Source organism: Panthera tigris, chromosome A1, assembly GCF_018350195.1.
Source record: "Panthera tigris isolate Pti1 chromosome A1, P.tigris_Pti1_mat1.1, whole genome shotgun sequence".
NCBI lineage: Eukaryota > Metazoa > Chordata > Mammalia > Carnivora > Felidae > Panthera > Panthera tigris.
In genome coordinates this window covers 17,764,975-17,787,320 of record NC_056660.1, presented here as the reverse complement: position 1 = coordinate 17,787,320, position 22,346 = coordinate 17,764,975, and the positions used below count along the sequence as shown (strand labels likewise).

The 22,346-nt window shown below is 39.2% G+C and overlaps 1 protein-coding gene and 1 long non-coding RNA gene across 11 annotated transcripts in view; one reads left to right on the top strand and one right to left on the bottom strand.

Annotated features, from left to right (window-relative positions):
- The window catches only part of COG6 (component of oligomeric golgi complex 6), a 130,290-nt gene extending 118,279 nt beyond the window's left edge, over positions 1–12,011 (bottom strand). For 9 of the 10 annotated variants that reach the window (XM_042960589.1, XM_042960542.1, XM_042960362.1 and 6 more), the window contains exons 1-3: positions 11,783–12,011; positions 8,815–8,958; positions 3,579–3,650 (exon numbers count right to left, since the gene is read on the bottom strand). In XM_042960589.1, the coding sequence (XP_042816523.1) occupies positions 3,579–3,650; positions 8,815–8,958; positions 11,783–11,935 (369 nt within the window). In that variant the 5' untranslated portion in view covers positions 11,936–12,011. Of the gene's footprint in view, positions 1–3,578; positions 3,651–8,814; positions 8,959–10,955; positions 11,022–11,782 lie in introns of those variants that run through there. The other variant, XM_042960762.1, reaches the window with a different exon arrangement.
- Positions 12,012–12,074: 63 nt separating this feature from the next.
- LOC122230949 lies at positions 12,075–20,994 on the top strand. The gene is made up of 3 exons (XR_006207989.1): positions 12,075–12,118; positions 13,585–13,698; positions 20,571–20,994. It is a non-coding gene; the product is annotated as an uncharacterized LOC122230949 (long non-coding RNA).
- The last annotated feature ends 1,352 nt before the right edge of the window (positions 20,995–22,346 follow it).

The window sequence follows — 22,346 nt, the reverse complement described above, 5'->3', positions numbered from 1 at the left end:
TTTGAACTGTGTGTGTCCACTTACACAAGGAATTTTTAAAAATAATACACTATAGGGGCACCTGGGTGGCTCAGCCGGTTAAGCGTCCGACTCCGGCTCAGGTCATGATCTCACGGTTCGTGGTTCGAGCCCCGCGTCGGGCTCTGTGCTGACAGCTCGGAGCCTGGAGCCTGCTTCTGATTCTGTGTCTCCCTCTCTCTCTGCCCCTCCCCTGCTTATGCTGTCTCTCTCTGTCTCTCAAAAATAAGTAAAAGAAAAAAAAATTTTTTTTAATAATAAAAAATAAATAAATGTAAAAAAAATTTTTTTAAATAATACATTACAGTTCTGTAAATCTATTTTCTCTTCCTTATGATTTTCTTAATAACATTTTCTTCTCTAGATTACTTTATTGTAAGAATACAGTATATATTTATATATATATATATAAAAAACACAAAATGTGTTTTGACTGTGTATGTTAACAGCTTCTGGTCAAGAGTAGGCTATTAATGGTTAAGTTTTGGGGAGTCAAAAACTAGGCATGGATTTCTGTGTGCACGGGGGTCAACTCCCCTAACCTCCTCATTGTTCAAAGGTCAACTGTATAAAGCAGACAAACACATATTATAGAAGGTCAGTCTCTTAAAGATAGGATACCAGAGCAAATATGGGCAGATACGGGGTCATTTCCATGCTGGAACACGATCATAAAGAGCAAGCTTCTGCTGCTAAGTTTCTAGAGCTGCATTAGATCTACACAGGAAACCCCAGCCCCCTGCAAGTTCTGGGTTCTTAGAGGCCTAAGCCTTCTACAATCTTTCAGACTGTCAGCAACGTTTCTGCCTTATTGCTTCATACAGGTGTCCCATCAATAAGAGCCCCAGCCCCACCTCCATCTGAGTCCGTGCTCCTTGCAACCAGATCGCATGCCTAGCAAACAGTAGGTATTTGTTAAGAAAATAGATTTGAACCTAGATAATTCAGCACATCAATAACTTTTGAGGAATGGAGTCGAACAAAATGGCTTCCATGGTACTACTCTAAAATTATTACTCTTTAAATCTACTAATTTCTTCCAATTCTTCCTCATCTTTCCTAATCCCATTTTACTTTCAGGATCCACTGCCACCTTACTCCTGCCTAATACAATATTTAAGAATATTTAAAATATTTTAAAAATTCTAAAATATGTTTACATTTTAATATTTGTGAAAAAGGAATGCCACACAAAATCAATATCAAAAAGTGCTTCCTAGCTTCTTTTTTTAGCTGTAGTCATTATTAAATTGAAGGCATATCTTACAAAAAACACCACCTGTTAATCACTGACGTAAGATACTTGATTACAATGTGATGCAGTAAGAATTATGCATATTTCTTGACTCTTCATTTATAAATTGTGGTAACAATCCCAAACTAATGTTTAATAATACCAGTGAAGATCATTATCCTAAAACAATTTCCAATTTATCTTAAACGTTGAGGATGATTATTTCTCATTGAATAATAAACATATGCCTCTAAATGTAATTTATCCAAGCAAATCCACAAAGGGAAAAGCCACAGCATATAAAAAATTACTGGTTATATTTTTTCAGTATCTTGTAATAATAATTTCTAAAATGTCCCCAATCCAAAATACTTTTTAAAATATGAGCTAATTTAATTAGTCCTGTGTATAACATCCTAAAATGAAAAAGTAATACTTTCCTCCATGGATAAACTGAAAACCTTATTCTAGAGTTGACAGTCTGAGCGGGTACCATTAAGATTTCAAAAAATAAATCAGTGCCAATGGATGAAAACTTCCAAAGTCACCGATCTAATCCCTGCTAATACAAGAGTCAAAATCGAATGTAAACAACAAGTAGTACAAAATATTTTTAAACATGCAATTTAAAAGCCTAGAGGAGAATCTTTTGCAAGTGACGAAAATGTTGCACCGTGATTATGGTAGCTGTTTTATAGGCATATAATTGTCAAACACATCGATTTGTACACATCAGACGAATGCAGTTTATTACTGCACATAAATTTTTCCTCAGTAAAACTGATATAAAATAGGAAAGAAAGGAAGAAGGGCCCATGCCATTATAGGGGAAAAAAATAGGGTTGGTGGATGTAAAGAAAATATCGAGGACAAAATGAAGAGGATACTCTGTGATTTAAAATACTTATAATCTGTTTTGAAAACAGCACGAAGGATAAAAATACTCTGATCTTTTCCATCTACAAATAGGTATAATAAAAAGAATAAAAATATAATTGAGGATAAGAATTAGGCAATGAGATACAACCACTAAAAAGAGGAACTTGAGTAATCCTGTATAACACAAAATATAAAATTAGTATTACAAAGCAAATCCAAGAGTATAGTATAGAAAACCTTATAGAGTGTAATTTGAGAAAAGGCATTAAATCAAGGAAGCTAGAAGATGAGAAAAGGAAATAAAGAGAAAGTGACAGAAACAGAATCGTCAAACAACAAAAGTAATACTAAGTGACAGAATACTGCAAAAAATGTGAAATGACAATTAGCAAAGATTTTATGACTATTTAAGGGCTACATAATTAATAAAGATCTAAAGATTGAATAGATATGCCAATAATATTTGATATATTAGTAAGAGTACTGAAATTTAGATAAGGCTAGGAAAGCTAAAATTTTAGAGAAACAGGAAACTGGCTAGTTCTAGAGACAGATCATGTAAGTAGCTTATGATTAATTTGGGGAATATGCATAGATTAATGATTCTTCCTAGAATCAGTGTCGCTCTCAACAGTTCTAGGAGAATCTTAAAGGTATAAGTTTGAAATATAAATGTGAAGGTGGTAAATACAATCATGACTGACTCTCATGGGGAAATCCTAGTCTATTCAGTATTCCAAAATTACATAAATGAGGGTAATGCAACCAAACTAGACATTTCAAACTTTTTTTTTTTCTTTTTTTTGAGACAGATACAGAGCATGAGCAGGGGAGGGGCAGAGAGAGAGGGAGACACAGAATCCAAAGCAGGCTCAGAGCCCGACACGGGGCTCAAACTCACGGACTGTGAGATCATGACCTGAGCTGAAGTCAGATGCCCAACCAACTGAGCCACCCAGGCGCCCCTGAAACTGCTTTAATAAACAGACATAGAACCACAGATATTTTCCTGAGGTTTTGTGTGTGTGTGTGTGTGTGTGTGTGTGTGTGTGTGTGTGTGTGTTTGGGGGGGGGGTGCTGAACATAAATCATAATTAAGCTGGGTCTTTGCTGAGCATAGCTTTAGTGTCGACTTACTCCTAAGACTTTCTACTAATGAACTCATTTCTGCTGGACTTACGGGATATTATAGGATTGAAAGGTTTATGTTAGCTCTACGCTGGCTAGATCAAAATATAAAGGCTTCAGGAGTTAACTGAACAGTATCAGTAAATTATCATGCAAAGAAACCCATTTATAGTTAAAAAAATAAGCATAACATTTATATTCAAACTTCCTATTGGGCATGATATATTAGACATCCATATATTTGACAGACTTAGCTAACAATTTCTGAAAGCTTACTTTGAGCCAGGAACTATGCTAAAATCCAGCCATTATACAGTACCTGTAGGCGACTTGTCATGTCTTGACAACAACTACTCATTGCTTGAACATCTTCATTTATGCTTTCAAGTTCCTGAAAAGAAAAAAAAGTAACAATAAGCACTACATATATTATTAAAGAAATTCTCTTAGCCAAATCCTTATTTTCATCTCACGAATTTTTTTTTGGCAGAGCATGACAAAAGATCCCATATTTAAGACTGGAAATAATTAAAATAATAACATCTAATGTTAGAAAAGATAAAAAGAAATTAGTATAAGCTTTTTAAAAGATGTGACAATAGGAAACAGCAAATAAAATATGACTACCTCGTCATTCAGAATTTTAAAATTAAGATTTATCCTAAGGAATTAATCAGGTAAGTGTGCAACAATATATGTAAGATGATCAACAGAATTGCCTAAAACAAATGGAAAATGTGAAACATTTCCAAACACACAATGGAAATCTGTGCGTTTATTAACAATGCACAATCTGTGCGTTTGTGTGTGTGTGTGTGTGTGTGTGTGTGTGTGTGTGTATTTTCGTTGGCATGGAGGGATGTCTATATAAGGTAAAAAAAATAAAAGTACTTTGAAACAATGCATATAATATCCCCCATTTTTTAAGAAAAGTACATATATGTATATAGAAAAACATAGGAAAACCAGGCAATAAAATAATGACCAAGGTTATTTCTGGGTGATAGGGTCATAAACAATTGTTCTATTTCTGACCTTATCTAACTTTTCTATAATGGATTATTTGTAACTTTTAATTAATAACAACAAGCAAATATGAAAACCCAATAAACTAAAAATAGTGCCTCCTCTCTCTCATCATCACATATTGGATCATGCCACAAACCTGGTAATTTTCTCAGTAACATTCTTTCCCTCTGTACTTCCATCTCTAGCCCCCTCCAGATACATGTGAATTTAACTGGCCACTAAGTCCGGTCATTTATATCCTTAATATATATGTTTTCTCTGTTTCTTTTTTACTACTCTAAGAGCTACTACTTTGGTTCAGGTCTAGTGGTACCACTTGGGTGAACTGATCATTTTTTTTCAACAGGTCTCCCAGGCTCTATACTTTTTACCAAACCATTCTCTAGTCTTTATTGAGTCAATGAAAAATATGATTTGAAAAAATGGTATCACAAAACCACATTTAGCTTCATACTGCACTCCTATCTTCTTTTTCACAATTGGGTGTCACTTAACAGGAAGATATACAAGGAAGTTTCAGTGGCAGACCACAGACAATCCCTTTCAGCACCATGCCCAGACCTTCAAATAGAAACGTGACAGTTTTTATGAAGGGACAAGCCAGTCAGAGGGCAAGTAACAAGAAAGCAGCCAGGTGAGGCTATAAACAAAGTGTGAGGATGAACCAGTTAGAAAATCACTTATCAGAATATGAGCATAAATCTAAGTTCTAGAAGTAAGATTTTTCTCCCTTCTCTCCATAAAGTGCTTTGAATGAAATATAACTATCAGAGTACCCAATGTTTTTAAATGTTCCTACATTTCACTATAAATAGGATATAAATCAAATTATTAAATGAAGTCCTAAGCTACTTTGAAGTGAATAACAAAAAAATCAAATAAAAAATAAAAATTAAAAAATAAAAAAAAGCATGATTTCAAAATATCAATTAATATCAGCAACAGCAGAGACCTAAGTAAACTCATCTCACCATTCCCTTAAATCTGTGTAATCTCATATGAACAACACTGCCATTATCAGCCAGCTAGGTCAAGAACAACCACGTGTAATATTTACTTTAGCCACCATAATGTACCAAATGGATCTGATTTGTCAAATAATATAAATCACATCTCTGAATATGTGACCTAAATGCAGAGTTTTGATTACTGTAATTGAATGACCTTTACATTACTTATAAAGTATTTGAACTTAGAGTCGACTTTTTCTCCCCCAATTAAATAAAGTTACAGGCTGTGAAATATAATCGGTGTATGATAAGCTTTTTAAAAACTTTTTATTATGGAAAATTTTCAAAAATAGCTCAAAGTTGAGATAATATGAATGTCAATGTCATACCACCTACCTTCAACAATTACCAACCCATAACCACTCGTTTCATCTATCTCTCTACACACTTTCTCTTTTTCCTTTTCTTTTTTTAAGTTTATTTATTTTGAGAGAGAGAGACAGAGAGTGTGTGAGTATGCACAAGAGGCGAGAGAGAGAGAGAGAGAGAGAGAGAGAGAGAGAGAGAGAGAGAATCCCAAGCAGGCTCCACAGCCTTAGCACGGAGCCTGACACAGAACCCACAGACCGTGAGATCAAGACCTGAGCTGAAATCAACAGTCAGGTGCTTAACCGACTGAGCCACCCAGGCGCCCCCTCTCTACCCACTTTCTATCTTTCTTTCATCCCTTTCTCCCTCCCCCACAAACAGAATTATTTTGAATGCATAATGCCATATCATTTCATTCATAAATATATCAATATCTACTTCCAAGATTTAAAAAAAATTTTTTTAATGTTGATTTATTTTTGAGAGAAGACAGAGAGAGACAGAGTGCGAGGCAGGGAGGGGCAGAGAGAGAAAGGGAAATAGAGAATCTAAAGCAGGCTCCAGGCTCTGAGCAGTCAGCACAGAGCCTGATGTGGAGGTGAAACCATGAACGCTGAGATCATGACCTGAGCCGCAGTCAGAGGCTTAACCAACTGAGCCACCCCGGCGCCCCTCTAAGAAGACTTTTTTAAAAAATGCCATTTTGGGAGGCGTAGGTGGCTTAATCGGATGAACGTCCAGGGCTTGATTTTGGCTCAGGTAATGATCTCATGGTTCATGAGTTTGAACCCCGCATTGGCTCTGTGCTGGCAGGTGCAGAGCCTGCTTGGGATTCTCTCTGTCTTCCTCTCTCTGCCCTTCTCCCACTCACACTCTTTCTCTCAAAATAAATAAACTTTTTAAAAAATGCCACTTTCACATCCAAATATTTAACAATAATCTCTTAATATCAAATGTCTTGTCAGCATTCCAGTCTCTGCAACCGTCTCAATTTTAAATAATTATTTCAAGTCAGGAACTAACAAAGACTCACAAATTGCTACTGGTTGCTACTTCTCATTTCTTTTTTTTAATCAACAGAGTCTCACTCTTCCCTATTTCTCTTTGTCTTACAATTTATTTGTTGAAGAAATTCATTTGTATAGTTCCCAACAGTCTGCATTTTATGACTGCATATTTGTAGTGTTAACATATTCCTCTGACCTCAGTATTTTCTATAAACGGGCAGTTAGGTCTAGAAGCTTGATCGTATTCTGGTTCATTTTTCTGGCAAGAATTTTTCATAGATGGTGTTGTATACCTTTACTAGAAGTGATAGATATGGATGTTTCTCTCTTTGTGAGGTTAGCTGCCAGTGATGACCAATGGCTAGATCGATGGTGCTCAACTGGGGCAACTGAGTCCCCTACCATGGCAGTGGTACTCAACTGGGGCAACTGGGTCCCCCACCGTGGCATATGGCAGTGTCTGGAGAAATATTTGGGTGGAACAACCAAGGAAAAAGTGGTACAACTGGAATTTAGTGGTTAGAGCCCAGGGATGCTGTTCAACACCCTAAATAGTGCGACCCCAACTGTGTGACCCAAAAGGTAAACAGTGCCAAGTTGAGAAACCTTGAACTAGATCCATAAATTCAACAGCAGTGCCAAAATCTTCTATCAATCCCTCTTCATTTCTTCAACAGAATAAAGTTATAAAGAGCAGCTTCCCCTCAACAACTCTATGTAGTTGGAACAAAAGACAGGATAAATGTTGGACCCTTTCCTTTTATTTAGTAGGTTTCAAAATAAGTTGGTTCCCTTATATCCACCAGATATAACCAACGAGGGCTCTTTTTGGGTTTTAGTATCAGTATGAATCCATGGGTTTAAACATGTTTGATAGGTTTCAGCCCACTCAGTTATTCTTATTGATGCTCTAACTGTCCTACCTCTGGCCAGTGGAAGCCTCATTAACTTAGCTCCAAAGTTCTTCTGCCACTTTCCCCATAGTCTTAGCTTCCCTGCTTTCTGATATGTGCAACATTGTCTCTTGCAGTGGGAAACAGTGTTTAGAGACCACAATCTGGATGTGCTCATGAGTACTCTTTCTATTTTTGCTTAATGTTTATTTACTTTGAGAGAGACAACAAGTGAACAGGGGAGGAGCAGAGAAAGAGGGTGAGAGAGAGAATCCCAAGCAGGCTCCACACTGTCAACATGGAGCCCAATGTGGGGCTCAAACTCACAAACCATGAGATCATGACCTGAGCCGAAATTGAGTGTCAAAAGCTCAACTGACTGAGCCACCCAAGCATCCCTACTCTATTTTTATGAACACTTAACCAAACATTCCTTTCAACCTTCCAGATTTTAGCCTTAGTGAAATCTTTCTAAATTGTTAAATATAATCTGTTTATTAATTAGTCATTAACATTATATATAACATACACCTCACACAGAATAATTACATGATACTAACAAAATTAACAAAGTATTGCATAATAAATATAATAACATAATAAGTAAAATCCATTTTTACCCCATGGTGAGTAGACTGCTCACTCAAATACGATAAATTATTTATGCACTGAAGTAACTGATCTTAATCTGAAAATTTCATAATTTATGATGCACTAAAATAACTCACTCCTAATTAATCTCCAATGGAGAAGTGGTTATGCAAGGAGGTTTATTCAGTAAGGAAAAATTTCACTGGAAAGTCATTTAAAGAAATGTTTCTTCTTCTTGTTGCTAAAAAAGCAAAAATTTCGGGGCACTTGGGTGGCTCAGTCAGGTAAGCATCCGACTTTGGATCAGGTCATGAATTCAGTGATCGTGAGTTTGAGCACCGCATCGGGCTCTGTGCTGACAGCTCAGAGCCTGGAGACTGCTTCGGATCCTGTGTCTCCCTCTCTCTTTGCCCCTCTCCTACTCACATTCATTCTGTCTCTCTCTCTCTCAAAAATAAACATTTAAAAAAATTTCTAAGAGAATATCCTAGAACAAATGTTACAACTTCTTAAGAAGCAGCATTAGTGGAGGTCACAGATTCAGAAATCACACTAAGTGAAGGACCTAGATGCTGCGAGAGTAAGTAGTTAAATCTTCTATTTGAACACGGTACATGAATAGTAAACGTATCAACCCAATTCATAAAAATATTTAGCACAGAGTCAGGCATACAGTTAAGTTCTCAATAAATGTAAAACAAAAAGAATTTACATACTTCCTTCACCTCCTTGAAAATGTTGACAAACTCTTCATTGATGGCTAAACTTCTGCGTTCAATATCTCCACGTAAATTCCTTCGAGTCCGCAAACTGTTTTCAACGAAAAAGGTTGAAAGTGCCTTGAGAGCTTCCAACATTTCCTACACAAGTGATAACAGAAGACAATTACTGGGACTGATTTTCAAATGTTTTCCTAATCTCAAGCCAAATTTTAATGAAATCATTTTCAAATTATGTTTGCATTAAACAATCAAAAAATACTGGATGGCCTTCACAGTACTGAATAGTAAACTTACTTCCAGAACACAGTAAGGATCTACTTACTTGTGTATTGTAGCATATATACAAGATTATTCACAGCAGGATAGTTTGGAATTGTCAAGACTGGAAATACCCTCAATGCCCATCTAAAGAGAATTGGTTACAGAAATTATGATATATCCATTTTAGGAAAGATGAAAATTCTTTATGTACTTAATATAAACTTCAAGATACGGCGAGACAACAAGGTATAGAAACAGTTATAATACCAACTGTTACAAAAGAGAAAGGACTATGGTGCATGCATATTTGCCAGTGAATAGATAAACTACCTCTGGAAGGATATAGTATGTAAGAAGTAAGCACCACCTGTAGCCTCCAGGCAAAGAACTGAGTAACTGGCAGCAGAGAGGAAGGCCTCTTTGAGGTGACTTCGGAACAGAGGCCTGAGTGACAGGAAAGGCATCCATGGGAACCAAGCCAGTCCACTAGAGGTTTTAGGCAAAGGAGTAATATAATGTGCTTTATATGTTCAAAAGTTTATTCCAACTTTGTGAGGAGAGCAGATGGGGGGCGGGAGGGGGGGTGGCAAGAAAGGAAGCAGGCAAGAAGAAGAAACTAAAATAATCCCAACAAGATTTGACAGTGACTTAGAAGAAGACAGTAGCATTGCAGACGAAGGGGAGATGATTCAAAACAATTTTTTTTTCAAGGTAGCGCCTATAGGATTTGTTAATGGACTGAATGCACGATGTGAAAACAATGACAGGAATCAAAACTATTTATACACTTTTTGTTTCTGTGGGTACCTGATGTTCTTTACTAACAGTGGAAAGTAGAACCAGTTTGGGGAAAAACTAAGGGTCTGGCTGTGTTAAGTTTTTATGATGTCGATCAGGTATCTAATTGGAGCTGTCATATGAACAACCGACTGTTACAAATTTGGAGTTCAGCAGAGATGTCAAGAACAGGGTTCGAAATTTGAGAATCACCACCCTTTTTGCTATTTAAAACCATGAAAGAAAGAGACTTCTCTTACAGAGACAGTCTGCATAGAGGACAGAAGGGAGAAAGAAGACCAAGCCCAGGATATCCAATAGTACCCTAACTCCAGATATAAATTCCTACAGCTGAACTAGCATATATCCTAACAGGTTTCTGTGTTTCTGTTAAAATGGTATTGTGCGATATTGGCTGGATTGACAAAAACAGTAAAGCTATTTAAATTCAGTTCTATATTTAAAAGACCATTACAAAGATATACTGTACAAAAAAGAAAAAGATGAAGAAAAACCATAGACACGGAGGAGGGCACCTGTTGGGATGAGCACTGGGTGTTGTATGGAAACCAATTTGACAATACATTTCATATAAAGAGAAAGAAAGAAAGAAAGAAAGAAAGAAAGAAAGAAAGAAAGAGAAAGAAAGAAAACCATAGAATGAAGCCATTTCTTTTGACTACAACCTTGAAATTTCCTACGCCTGGCTCAGAAGTGGTTAGTAAATCATGAATGGACAAGACCACACACACAGGTGCAAATTACAGTTTTCTCAGTTATTTATTTGATATGATTTAACCTAGTTATACTTTTTCCATACCTTATTTTTCTCCTGGGTAAAAAGAGAGATAATGTTATCTACATCATAGTAGCTGTATTAAATGAGATCATACATGCCAGTATCAGACACATTAAACACTTAATAAACTGTATGATAACATGAACATTTAATAAGAAACAGTAAGGGCCAGGCACTGTGCTGAGAACTCCAGACAGACTCTCTTGGTGAATCTCCACAACAACCCTGAGAAAGTTACCAGCAGAAGTCCCAATTTAGAAATGATGAGAAACAAGCTTAGAGAAATTAAAGCACTTACTCAAATCATAGTGCTTCGGTTTGATGGCTGTATCCAATAAGCGGTGGCCCCAGAGCCCGTCTTTCTTACTATATTATAATGTTATTTTTTATACACATTCTTATTGACGGCTTATTTTCAGTTACCTACAAATTTATCTATAAAGGTCTCTCTCACTGCTACATATACTTTTTCTTTATGTCTACTGGCATGACGAATTTACCTAAAGATTCAAAGATACAGAAGAGATCATCATCTAGGACAGGGGCTGAACGGAGGAGTTTCAGGTGCTACTCGGGAGAGGATGTGGACAGTTTATCTTGCAAAGAAAAACAGCATGAGCCCAGATATCACAGACAGTGCTTAGCTAACAACAAAAACTGATACAAATTATTTCGTTTGAGCTCTGAGCAAGCAGTAGTTCTCTCGCGCTGCAAATCACTCCAGTCGTTCTCACTCGTCAAGTGGAAACGCTCAATTATGCCTATCCGGGTTCCCCAGTCCCTCCTACCCCCTTTGCGTTGTAAGTTACTCCGACACGGGCGTCTAAGCCTGCCCGGGGCTCTGCTCTCTCCCTGCTCAGACCCCCGAACACCTCCGGGGTACGGAGATTCCACGGTTGGCTACCCGGATCCAGAGTCTTCCAGGACAGGTTTTTCAAATAAGGGGTGACACCCAAGACACCTTTTCGCTTTTCCAGGGGCCCTTGGCCTCCCTCTTCCTACCCGCCCCACGCCCGATCCGGAGGCTTGGAGGCACGAGGCAGTGGGTGTCGACAAACGCCTCCCCCCGGCCAGGGTCAACACCGCGGACGACTCTGGACCCCGGGCCCTGACAGCCCCGGTTACCTTGTCGTTGTCCAGCCGCGTCTCCAGGATCTTATGCAGCTTCCGCGACAGAGGGTTGTTGGTCTGCGCCGGGCCCCCGCCTGCCCCATTGCTGAGGCCGTTGGCAGCCGCGGACGCGGGTACTGCTACCACTTCCCCACCGCTCTCGGCCATAGTGTCGCAGACCCCGCCCCCAGCTCCGAGGGGACCCCCTTGGCTTTCGGCAAGGACCCGCGCCGGCCGCGCGAGTACTGCGCATGTGCGCGGACTGCCGCGCATGCGCCCCGGATCCCGGAAGGCTCCGCCAGCCCTGCTCAGCTGAGCCACGCTGCTGGAGAGGCGGGGTTAGAGCGAGGGGTAGGTGGGCAGATCCTGAGGGTCCCCTTAGGGAAGGGGAGACTGAGGGGAGGTTTCGTATACGGTCTGAAAATCGAATCGTGTTTAAAGTTTGGGGATTACGGTTAAAAGGATTTCAGAATCCTGAATCAATGAAAATCTAAGCTAAGCTTGAGTAACATACACTTGACACCCGTGCCTGGCGTATAAATTCTACAGTAATTAAATTCATTTAATTTACCTTTTTTCATTTAATTTTTACCTAATTCATTTAATTCTACCTGAATTTTTTTTTTTTGTAAAGTATTTATTAAAGGTGTATTACATGCTAGGTACTCGAGTAGGCATTAGGGGATGTCTGAGACAGAGGAGTTAAATGTTAAGATTGTGATGAGTGTTCTGAAGGTGTTGAAGTGCAGAGTTGAAAGAGAATAGTGAAGGGAGGGTCCTACTTCACCCAGGAAGGTCTGGTAAGGAGTTCCCATTTAAACTGAGATTTGAAGGACAGTCTGAAACATGGGGTGAAATCGTTCCCCCCCCCCAGAGTGTATAAATGCAAAGGTCCAAAGACAAGAAGAAACATGGGGGGGGGGGGGGGTCCATGAATTGGCCAAAGCCAGTGCGGCTGCAGAGTAACAGATGAGGGAGTAATACGATGAAAAATAAATTCCCCAGAGGGTCTAGATAACAAGTATTGTTGTTTTTTACATTTCTTTTCTCACTTAAAAAAAAAATTGGATCAGAACAAAATCTCTGAACTTCTTGTTTAGTATTTTTCTGAAACGCTAACCATTTAGCTTTTGTCCTAATTTGCGTTGTCGTGTGTGTATGTATAGACATAGACGTAGACATATATGTATACCTGACCAAGACACTCACCCCAGTTCCGGCAAGTGAAGAAATGGCTCAACTGGCAAAAAGAAACGACTGTAAAGTCCCTATGACTCCAATAAGAAATACATAGGACTTAGATGAAGAAAACTTGCAAGTGTTATTGAGGGAAAAATAAAGAGGAGGGAGGGAGCAAGAGAAAGAGAAACTAGAAACAACCAAAGTGTCCACTGATAAAGTACTGAACAAATAAATTATGGTTCGTTCACTCAGCACAATACTATGCAATGCGGGTGCCTGGGTGGCTAAGTCAGTTAATCGATTGACTTCTGATTTCACCTAAGGCATGATCTCACAGTTTGTGAGTTCGAGCCCATGACGAGCTCCGCACTGACAGTGTGGAGACTGCTTGGGATTCTTTCTCTCTCTGCCCCTGCTCTCTCTCTCTCAAAATAAAGAAACTTAAAACAACAACAATAGCAAACAATACTATGCAACTGTTATCTACCACAAAGGAAATTTAAATGCTCATGTAGAAAGAATTCCAAAATACAATATATGGAAAAAGCAACATGCATTATAGTGCATATAGTGTGATCCCTGTGTGTAAGAAAGAGACAGATACACTTAAACTTTAGCTTTTTCTTTTTTTTCAGGATGGCATTCCTGTGGAAGGGAGGCTTTTACTTTTCATTTTGTACGTTTCTAAATGGACTGAAAATTCCTATCTTAACCCATGTGCCACTGAATTATTAACAGAGATTATTAAGGTAGGGTAATTATGGTCTATTTTTCTTTGCTCACTTGTACTTCTCTGAATTTGCAGTTGTAAAAAAAGGAAGCAAAATCATTTGAAAATTAGAATATTATGTGGTTGTATAAAAACAAATTATTGCACAATTTAAACATACTTAAAAGCCATTTGTATATTTTTTAATTATCATATGTCCTATAAGGCTAACTATAAATTATAAGTTAAATGCTTAAAATCAATATTTTTCAAATGTTAAAATAAATGTTCTGGTGAGCCTTGTCAGACATGTATTTATATATATGTATGTATATAATTGAACATAAAGGTTTTCTTTTCATGAAAATGTGAAAGGTAATTTTGTATACTGAGCTCTTTAGTATACTAGAGCACTAAAAGAATTAAAACACAGGCTCTGGCTTAAATATTTCAGTTTAATGGGAGAATAAAAACATGCACATAAAAGGGTAAAGCATTCTTGGAGTGCCTGGGTGGCTCAGTCGGTTAAGCGTCAGACTCTTAGTTTTAGCTCACGTCATGATCTCACAGTTGGTGGGTCCAAGCCCCTTGTCCTAGCCGTGCTTGGGATTCTCTGTCTCCCTATTTCTCTGTCCCTCCCCCGCTGGCTCTATCTCTCTCTCTCTCCCTCCTCCCTCTCTCTCCCTCCTCCCTCTCTCTCTCCCTCTCAAAAATAAATAAATAAACTTAAAACAAAAAAAGTAAAGCATTCTTACATAACTACAGGGGAAATGTGCTGTAGAGTAAAATGCAGAGATTCTTACCTTCCAAGTGATGGTTGAAATCACTTGGCTTCTGAAATAAGTGGGAATCATATTATACTGATGTGGCTTCATTAAAATATGATATGACATTTATTAAAGCCATATCTGGTGAGTCATAGAATTTTCAGCCCTCTGTACTTTTCACTGTATTAATAGCAATAGCTCCTATCGCTTAGCGTTCAAATGTACTGATAATCTGACTCAGTGCTAGATATTTTTAATATACTATCCTTATCTTGATAACTACCCTGCAGCATAAGGATCATTACCATGTTATCATGTAAATAGTACTCTGATGAGTAATCCAAGACTAACAATCTTTCCAAGGCTATATGGCTAACTTTAGATCGCATAGCTACTTCTAGCTAAGTTGGTAATTAGTTGCCAAATTCTATTACTGCTTCCTTGTTTTGGTTTTGAGTTGTGTACACTTCTTACTTGGAACGTAGTTAAAATTTTGTAACTAAACGTTCAAATGCATTTTATGCTGGCATTGACTTGACACCATTCTTACTACCTTCACATTGGCACCAGCATTATTTTTCTTTAAAAAAAAAATTGTTTTTAATGTGTCTTTGAGATGGAGAGACAGAGCACAAGCAGGGGAGGGGCAGAGCGAGAGGGAGAGAGAGAATCCCAAGCAGGCTCCGTGCTGCCAACGCAGAGCCCGAGTGGGGCTCCAACCCACCAACCGTGAGATCATGACCTGAGCCAAAACCAAGAGTCAGGTGCTGAACCAACTGAGCCACCCAGGTGCCCCTAAGTTAGAGTTCTTAATTGCAATTAATAGGAGCTGACTGTGGATGGCTTAAGGAGAAATTTATTTAACAAGAGGATATTGGGTAAATCTCAGAATCAACAGGAAGGATGAAGAGCTGTGCTCAGAAAAGAGGCAGAAACAAAAGGAGATGGGCCACATGGAACAGTTGCCAAAATCACCCCACACAGCAGCTCGCTGTGGGTCCCATTGTCATTACTGCCGAAGCCTGGGATCCACGGGTCACTGTAGCCACGTTCCTGACCCCGGACGTAGGATGCCTCCGTGGCACAATTGCCAATGCTCTTTGGAGACTATGTTGCTTAAAATTTTACCATTCCTGAGGAGTTCTCCACTGTCTCTGCTTTTTGTGCCACTTTCTCTTGTTTCAAAGTCTAGGACAAGTGCTTCCCATCGGCAGAGCTCAGGTAACAGATTTGTGCACATTGTCAGGGAGCTGAGAAAGTGCACAATTGCTCAAAACTAGAAAGAATATTCATATACTATGCAACTCCCTCTCCCACACATGCATGCATGCATACACATACGTATATTGCAAATGTCTACCACAATTTACCCCTTTTAAACAAAATTTTTTTAAACGTTTATTCATTTTTGAGAGAGACAGAGTGCGAGTGGGACAGAGGCAGAGAGAGAGGTAGACACAGAACCCGAAGCAAGCTTCAGGCTCCGAGCTGTCAGCACAGAGCCTGACACGGGGCTTGAACCCACAAATTATGAGATCATGACCTGAGCCGAAGTCAGAGGCTCAACTGACTGAGCCACCCGGGCGCCCCTCACAATTTGCCCCTTTAAGTGGATAATATCAACATGTACTCTTCTTCCCATACTTATCCTTAAAAAATATTTTTGCTTCATTTAATGTAATTTATTTACCACATAACCAAAACCCCACTTACTTTATCCCGTGAGGTAACAAGCCAAAATTGAATCTGTTTTTCTATTCCAAAGTCAAAAGCTCAAAGTCAGAATTCTCTCTAGTTTTGCTCCCCCCAATATCATGTAATTTATGGATTAAACTGTAAAGTAACCACCGAGCACCAGTTTTTTAAAAAGTGCTATTCGAGAAAGAAAAGTCAGAAAACAGGGGTAATGTCAGAGTTTTTATTTCTACAACTTCACAGAGCTGTTATTGGAACACAGGATTTCTGTTCTTTCCATGACCCCTTTGTCTTTGGCCAACACATCAGTTGACCAAAGTTCTTTATCCACTGAGGTGACCGAAACTGCCATGCCAAAAGCAGCTGGGCCTCTGATGGGTCTGGCTGTATGAAGTTACTGTGGTTTCCTTTTAATTTGGCCCCTGGACATGGAAGTCCTAGGAAGTACTCAGGGAATTCTGTAGATGGCTGTCCTTACTTCTTTCTGGGTCTACTATATAGCAACACCCAACTTCCCCTTTATGGTCAGGATCCATCACTCTGCACAACCATATAACCCCCTTTTTCGTCTGTTCACCCACTTCCACTAGGAAGGAGTCTCATCATCTGGTTCAACTCGGACAACTCTTATTACTCCTGGAATATGTTAGTTCTCTTTCCTAGGGCCCTGACACTTTTAATGACAAGATCTAAGCTCTGCAATAACACACATCTATTCTCATACTTTTAGAAGACAGTAGAAGTGCAACCAACACAGAATTCCAGAGTCAACATCAGCAGCAGTGCCAGACTTTTGGAGACCAAGAGCAAAATGTTTGCAAGTGGGTAATAAATACCATGGAGATGCCATTCCCACCCACGCCCTTTATCTGTAGATCGTATATTCTGGCTGCAGGAGAAACAGGACAAATACTGATCTCCGGTTTGGAGAATGGCATGCATAAAACTTATGAGGTGCTGTCTTCTTGCTGTTTGTCTGTGGAGGTCCTGGTAGCACGTTCTGTCTTTGCTGCATATTTCTCTCAGGGACTTGGAGTAGTAATCCCATGTTTCCTATGCATCTTGGATCACAACTTCCCAGCCCTTTTTTCGCATCTCCTATTTTTTGCCTTTACCACTCGCTCCTCAGTTTTTACGCATTGAAGCTTCTCACATTGAAGTACATACTGATTTCTCTGATCTCCCTGTGACTTCACGAATTTTGAAAGTGCCTTCCAGTTTCTCATATTCTTTTTTATTCAGACATTTTCTGCAGTAGTTCTCATCCTTCCGTTTAAATTCTTTGACACCTTAGCAGTGGTGGATGTAATGGTCTCAAATTTTTTAGCAATAAAATTATTTCCAACCTTCTTCAAATGAAATTTGCGGGACGGGTAACAGTGTGGCTGATCTGACTGAAGCCTCTTGCCTTTTCTCCACTAAGGACGGCCCTTTCTTCATCCGTACAGCCTCCTCTAGTTGCCTGTATCACTTGGAGTTTTGAGGCTGCAAAGTAACTGACAGTGTAATTTATTGGAAGGGTATGAAGGCTCAAAGGGCTGAAGGGAAGACTGAAGGCTCAACTGAACAGATAGCAATGGGAGATCTTAGCGGCTAGAACCACTATTTGGGTTTTAGGGCACTCCGGCTAGGTTTATTTTTGTTTGTTTTTTTTGTTTGGTTTTGGTTTTGGTTTCTGGTTTTTTGCCTTTTCTCAACATTAAAAGTCCTGAAGCAAGTCCACTTTGGCCACATGCCCATCCATTGGTCAGGACATCATGATTTACAATCCCAACCTGATAGCATGCAACACCAGAAAGGTAATTGTAGTCAACTTCATAGCTATAAATTTGTGGTCTGGGAGACAGATAAGGAAGCAATCTATTAAGAAAGGTGCAAAATCAACTAGGTAAGAAAGAGATTAGTTTTAACCCCAGCACAGGGGAGAGGTGGGAGACTGTCCTGAAGATTCCAATTAACTTTGAGCAGACAGCAGAGGTTAACTGCAGCTAGGTGGGGCAGGAGGTATAATTCGGCGATTATATTTATGAAGGTGGCATGGTAAGAGCTGTGTCAGAAGTTATAGTAAAGCTAAAATGACTCAGGGTGAAACCATTTGTGAGAAAATGCAAGGATTTGAAAAGCCTCCTTTCTATATGAAAAGGCTTGGTATTTTTTTAACTTTTTTTTGTTTTTTTTTTGAGAGAGAGAGAGAGAGAGAGAGAGAGAAACAGAGCACAACTGAAGGAGGTGCAGAGACACAGGGAGATACAGAATCCGAAGCAGGCTCCAGGCTCTGTGCTGAGCTGCCAGCACAGAGTCCAACATGGGGCTCAAACTCATGAGCTGTGAGATCATGACCTGGGTGGAGGTTGGATGTTTAACCAACTGAGCCACCCAGGTGCCCCCGAAAAGGTCTGGTATGTTAACAGGCAGCTCACGTATCGCTATTCTGGAAATTGCCACTAGGTTCCAAATCCCTGTCCAAAATCTCTGATCATCACTTGAAATTTTTTGAGTAAAGAGATGGACAAATGACAGCAACTCCAGGAAAATGCAAAAATAACCAGAGGAAAAATAATGATAAAATCAAATCCTTGGAATCAATATTTCTATACCAAATTTAGAACATTAAGGGCAAATCTAGGTGACCACAGCTGCAGGAAATAAATAAAAAAGAAAATGGGAAATTTGAACAATATATAACCATCTGAAAAATGTGTGTTGCCTTGTTCTTAAATCTAATATATTAAGGGGTGCCTAGGTGCTCAGTCAGTTAAGCACCCTACTCTTGATTTTGGCTCAGATCATGATCTCATGGGCGTAAGACTGAGCCCCGCATCTGGCTCTGCACTGAGTGTGGAGCCTGCTTGGGATTCTCTCTCTTCCTCTCTCTCTCTCTGACCCTCCCCCGCTTGCACGCGGGCTCTCTCTCTCTCTCTCTCGCTCTATCAAAGTAAATAAACATTAAAAAAAATCTTGATGTTAAATATGACATATTAAATTTATAATTTTCATTTATAGTGTTTTTTGTGATTTTAAACTTAATAGATGCAATCTTATTTGATAAATTTTTAACAGTATTTATAAGTTTAAATAAATCTGAATTATCAAATCTTTATTGTTAGGTTTATAAGTATCATTTAAGTAGTAAAGAAAATTTTGTAAGATTTGTGATTCCACTTGCTTATCTGTTTGAAGTACTTCAGAAAACCAGATGTATTAAATATCTATTTTAAGTTAAAAAGTTTCAGATAATCAGAGCAATTGCATTTACAAAGACTTTTAATTATTTAGGAGAACGTACACTATGCATGACTTTAATGTGAAATGTTTAACATACGAGTTAAATTTAAGAGTTGTACTTAAATGCTTGGGGAAATTTAGTATCTTAACTTCAGAGACTAGCTGAGTATTAATTAACAATCACTAGATTAGTAAGTAGACTTATTTGACATATAGGTTGTATGTACAACTTATATTTAAAATTTTAATATGTTGACTATCAGTGAAAATAAATGCAGATGTAAGGATTTCTTTCTGCATACAAAAGCTATCCATATACATTTAAGAAAAAAGCACCTCCATTATCAAAAGATAATTTTCCAGAAGGATTGATGTAGCGTCACCGCGGAAAAGGAGAACAAATTTACAAATGTCCAGCACGCTTGCCCCTGCAAGGTGCTTGGGCCTCTGTGGAGCCCATTTGAAAACCCCTAGTGAAGTGGTCGATGCTCTGGTCCTGTGGTTTGAGTCTCAGCTTTGCCACAGTATGACACTGGGCCATTCACCTTTCGCCTGCCATTCTGAGTCTTATCTGCAAAACATAGTAATGCCACCCAGATTGTTGAATCACGAGGATTTGATGGAATCAAACGTGTGCAACATGTAGCATATAATCCGTAAAGTGACGCGTCGTTGCCACATTCGTCGGAGCTATTGCCCACCACCATCAGTGGAACCAAACGATAATCTTTCATTTTTGCCCATCTCATGCAACAGTTTCTCATTTTCGGGCAGAGCACGTAGAGTTTCTCACATTCCCTACCCTCTTTCAGCTGCAGGCTTCATCTGGCGCGTGCGTGCACATACACACACACACACACACACGCGCACTTTCATAGTAAGGTGTAAGCATCCATGTGCTTCCTGAAGCTCTGGTTGTGGCCTCCTTCCTTCTGTGGATGCCTGTATCTGGTTGTGCAAGCTTCTGCTTGTGTTTCTTGTCTATTTTCGTGGTTCTCATCTGCAGGGTTGCCAGCCAGCCTCTGTCATGTAACACTTACCACGTTTAATCACTGGATAGTAATGTCTCCAATTTAAATCGCCGCAGTTAATATTTTCACTGTTCAACTTCTATGATCTAAACCACAAATTTCCCTCTCTTTTTATTTGCCCTCCTCCGGTAGCCATTCTGCATAGACCTGACAGCCTTCCACTTTTAACTGATTGCTATTGATTCTCTTTTCAGAATATATGAGCCCCTGGCCTCTTTGCAGAAGTAAGCAGTCCACCTGTCACAGAGAATCTGATTTCTGTTGAACTCCTGCTTGAGCTTCCCACGAACCTGTACTGTGCCTTGGCCGTCCTGTACCCTCTGCCTGGAACACATCCCTTTCTTCTCCCCTTGGCTCGCACTTTGTCATTCTTTTACTCTTCTCCAGAGCCTCATCTTCCAAAAATGTTCCCAGCTGGGCCAGGTGTCCCTCCATGTGTTTGCATATCCCCCTACAGATGGTTCTGTAATTGCACTTCTCACATTATATATCATCATCAATACATTTTTATTATTCCCACTAATCCGTGAGCTCCCTGAGGCTAGACACAAGCTCATTTATCTTTGAATCCTTGGCACTTTACGCGGTTTCTGGAATGTAGTAGGAGTTGATTAAGCATTTGTTGAGTAAATTAAAAATTAATATGAATAAATAGACTGATTTATTTAAATAAACCATGACTCAAATTGTACATCATCTGTTCCATTCTAAACCAAACTGAAGACAGCATTTGTATTTTTATCAATGTCCTTGCCTTTGGTTCATTTATCCAGGGGAGAAACTCCTCGTTACCTTTGGTTTGCCTCCGTTACTCCCTTCACTTTCTCTAGTAGTGAATCATTTATTGAAACCCTGCAGATCTTACCCCCACGATATCTACTACCTAGCTTCCCCTTCCTGTTTCCACCACTCGCTCCTTTCTTGAAGCCTTGATTTCTGAGTCACCTCCCTTCTTTCTGCCTCACAATTCATCATCGAATAGTTGGTTTTTTTTTTTTAATTTTTTTTTTAACATTTATTTATTTTTGAGACAGAGAGAGACAGAGCATGAACGGGGGAGGGTCAGAGAGAGGGAGACACAGAATCTGAAACAGGCTCCAGGCTCTGAGCTGTCAGCACAGAGCCTGATGCGGGGCTCGAACTCACGGACTGCGAGATCATGACCTGAGCCGAAGTCGGCCGCTTAACCGACTGAGCCACCCAGGCGCCCCTCGAATAGTTGGTTTTATAGCACACTCGTGCCATTTCTTCCCCTACAGTTCTTGGTATATCTCCACGTATCCCTTCCTGGATCAAAATCTTTAATGATTCCCAATTCAAAAACGTAAAGCAGTAGTTCCCCAAAAATTGAAAACCTATCACCCCCTCTCAGGTAAAACATTTTGAGAATGTACAGTGCACACACACATATTTATAAATGTATACTGAAGTTATGACTGTACTAATACATTAGATATGTTCTTAAGCAGGTATAAAAAGGGGCGCCTGGGTGGCTCAGTCGGCTAAGCGTCCGACTTCGGCTCAGGTCATGATCTCACAGTTTGTGGGTTCGAGCCCGACATCGGGCTCTGTGCTGACAGCCTGGAGCCTGGAGCCTTGGATTCTGTGTCTCCCTCTGTCTCTGCCCCTCCCCCACTTGCACTCCGTCCCTCTCTCTCTCTCTCTCTGTCCCTCAAAAATAAAGATTAAAAAATAAATTTAAATAGGCATAAAAATGTAAAAAAGTTGAGATAGAAAATAAAAGTATTTGAATGATTTTATTTTTAATGTTTCAAAGAACTTCTTAGCTCTCTAGCTTTTTATCACTAATGTTATATATGTTTATTTCCACAGCATGTAATTTGGTATGAATAGATTTTATGTGTATTTATTCGTATTTATGGCATATGTACAGGGGTCATTATGTTTAAAAACGTGGGTTCATACTTTGTGAGGCACTAGCTGAGGGTGCTCTTCCTGTTCCAAGTTCG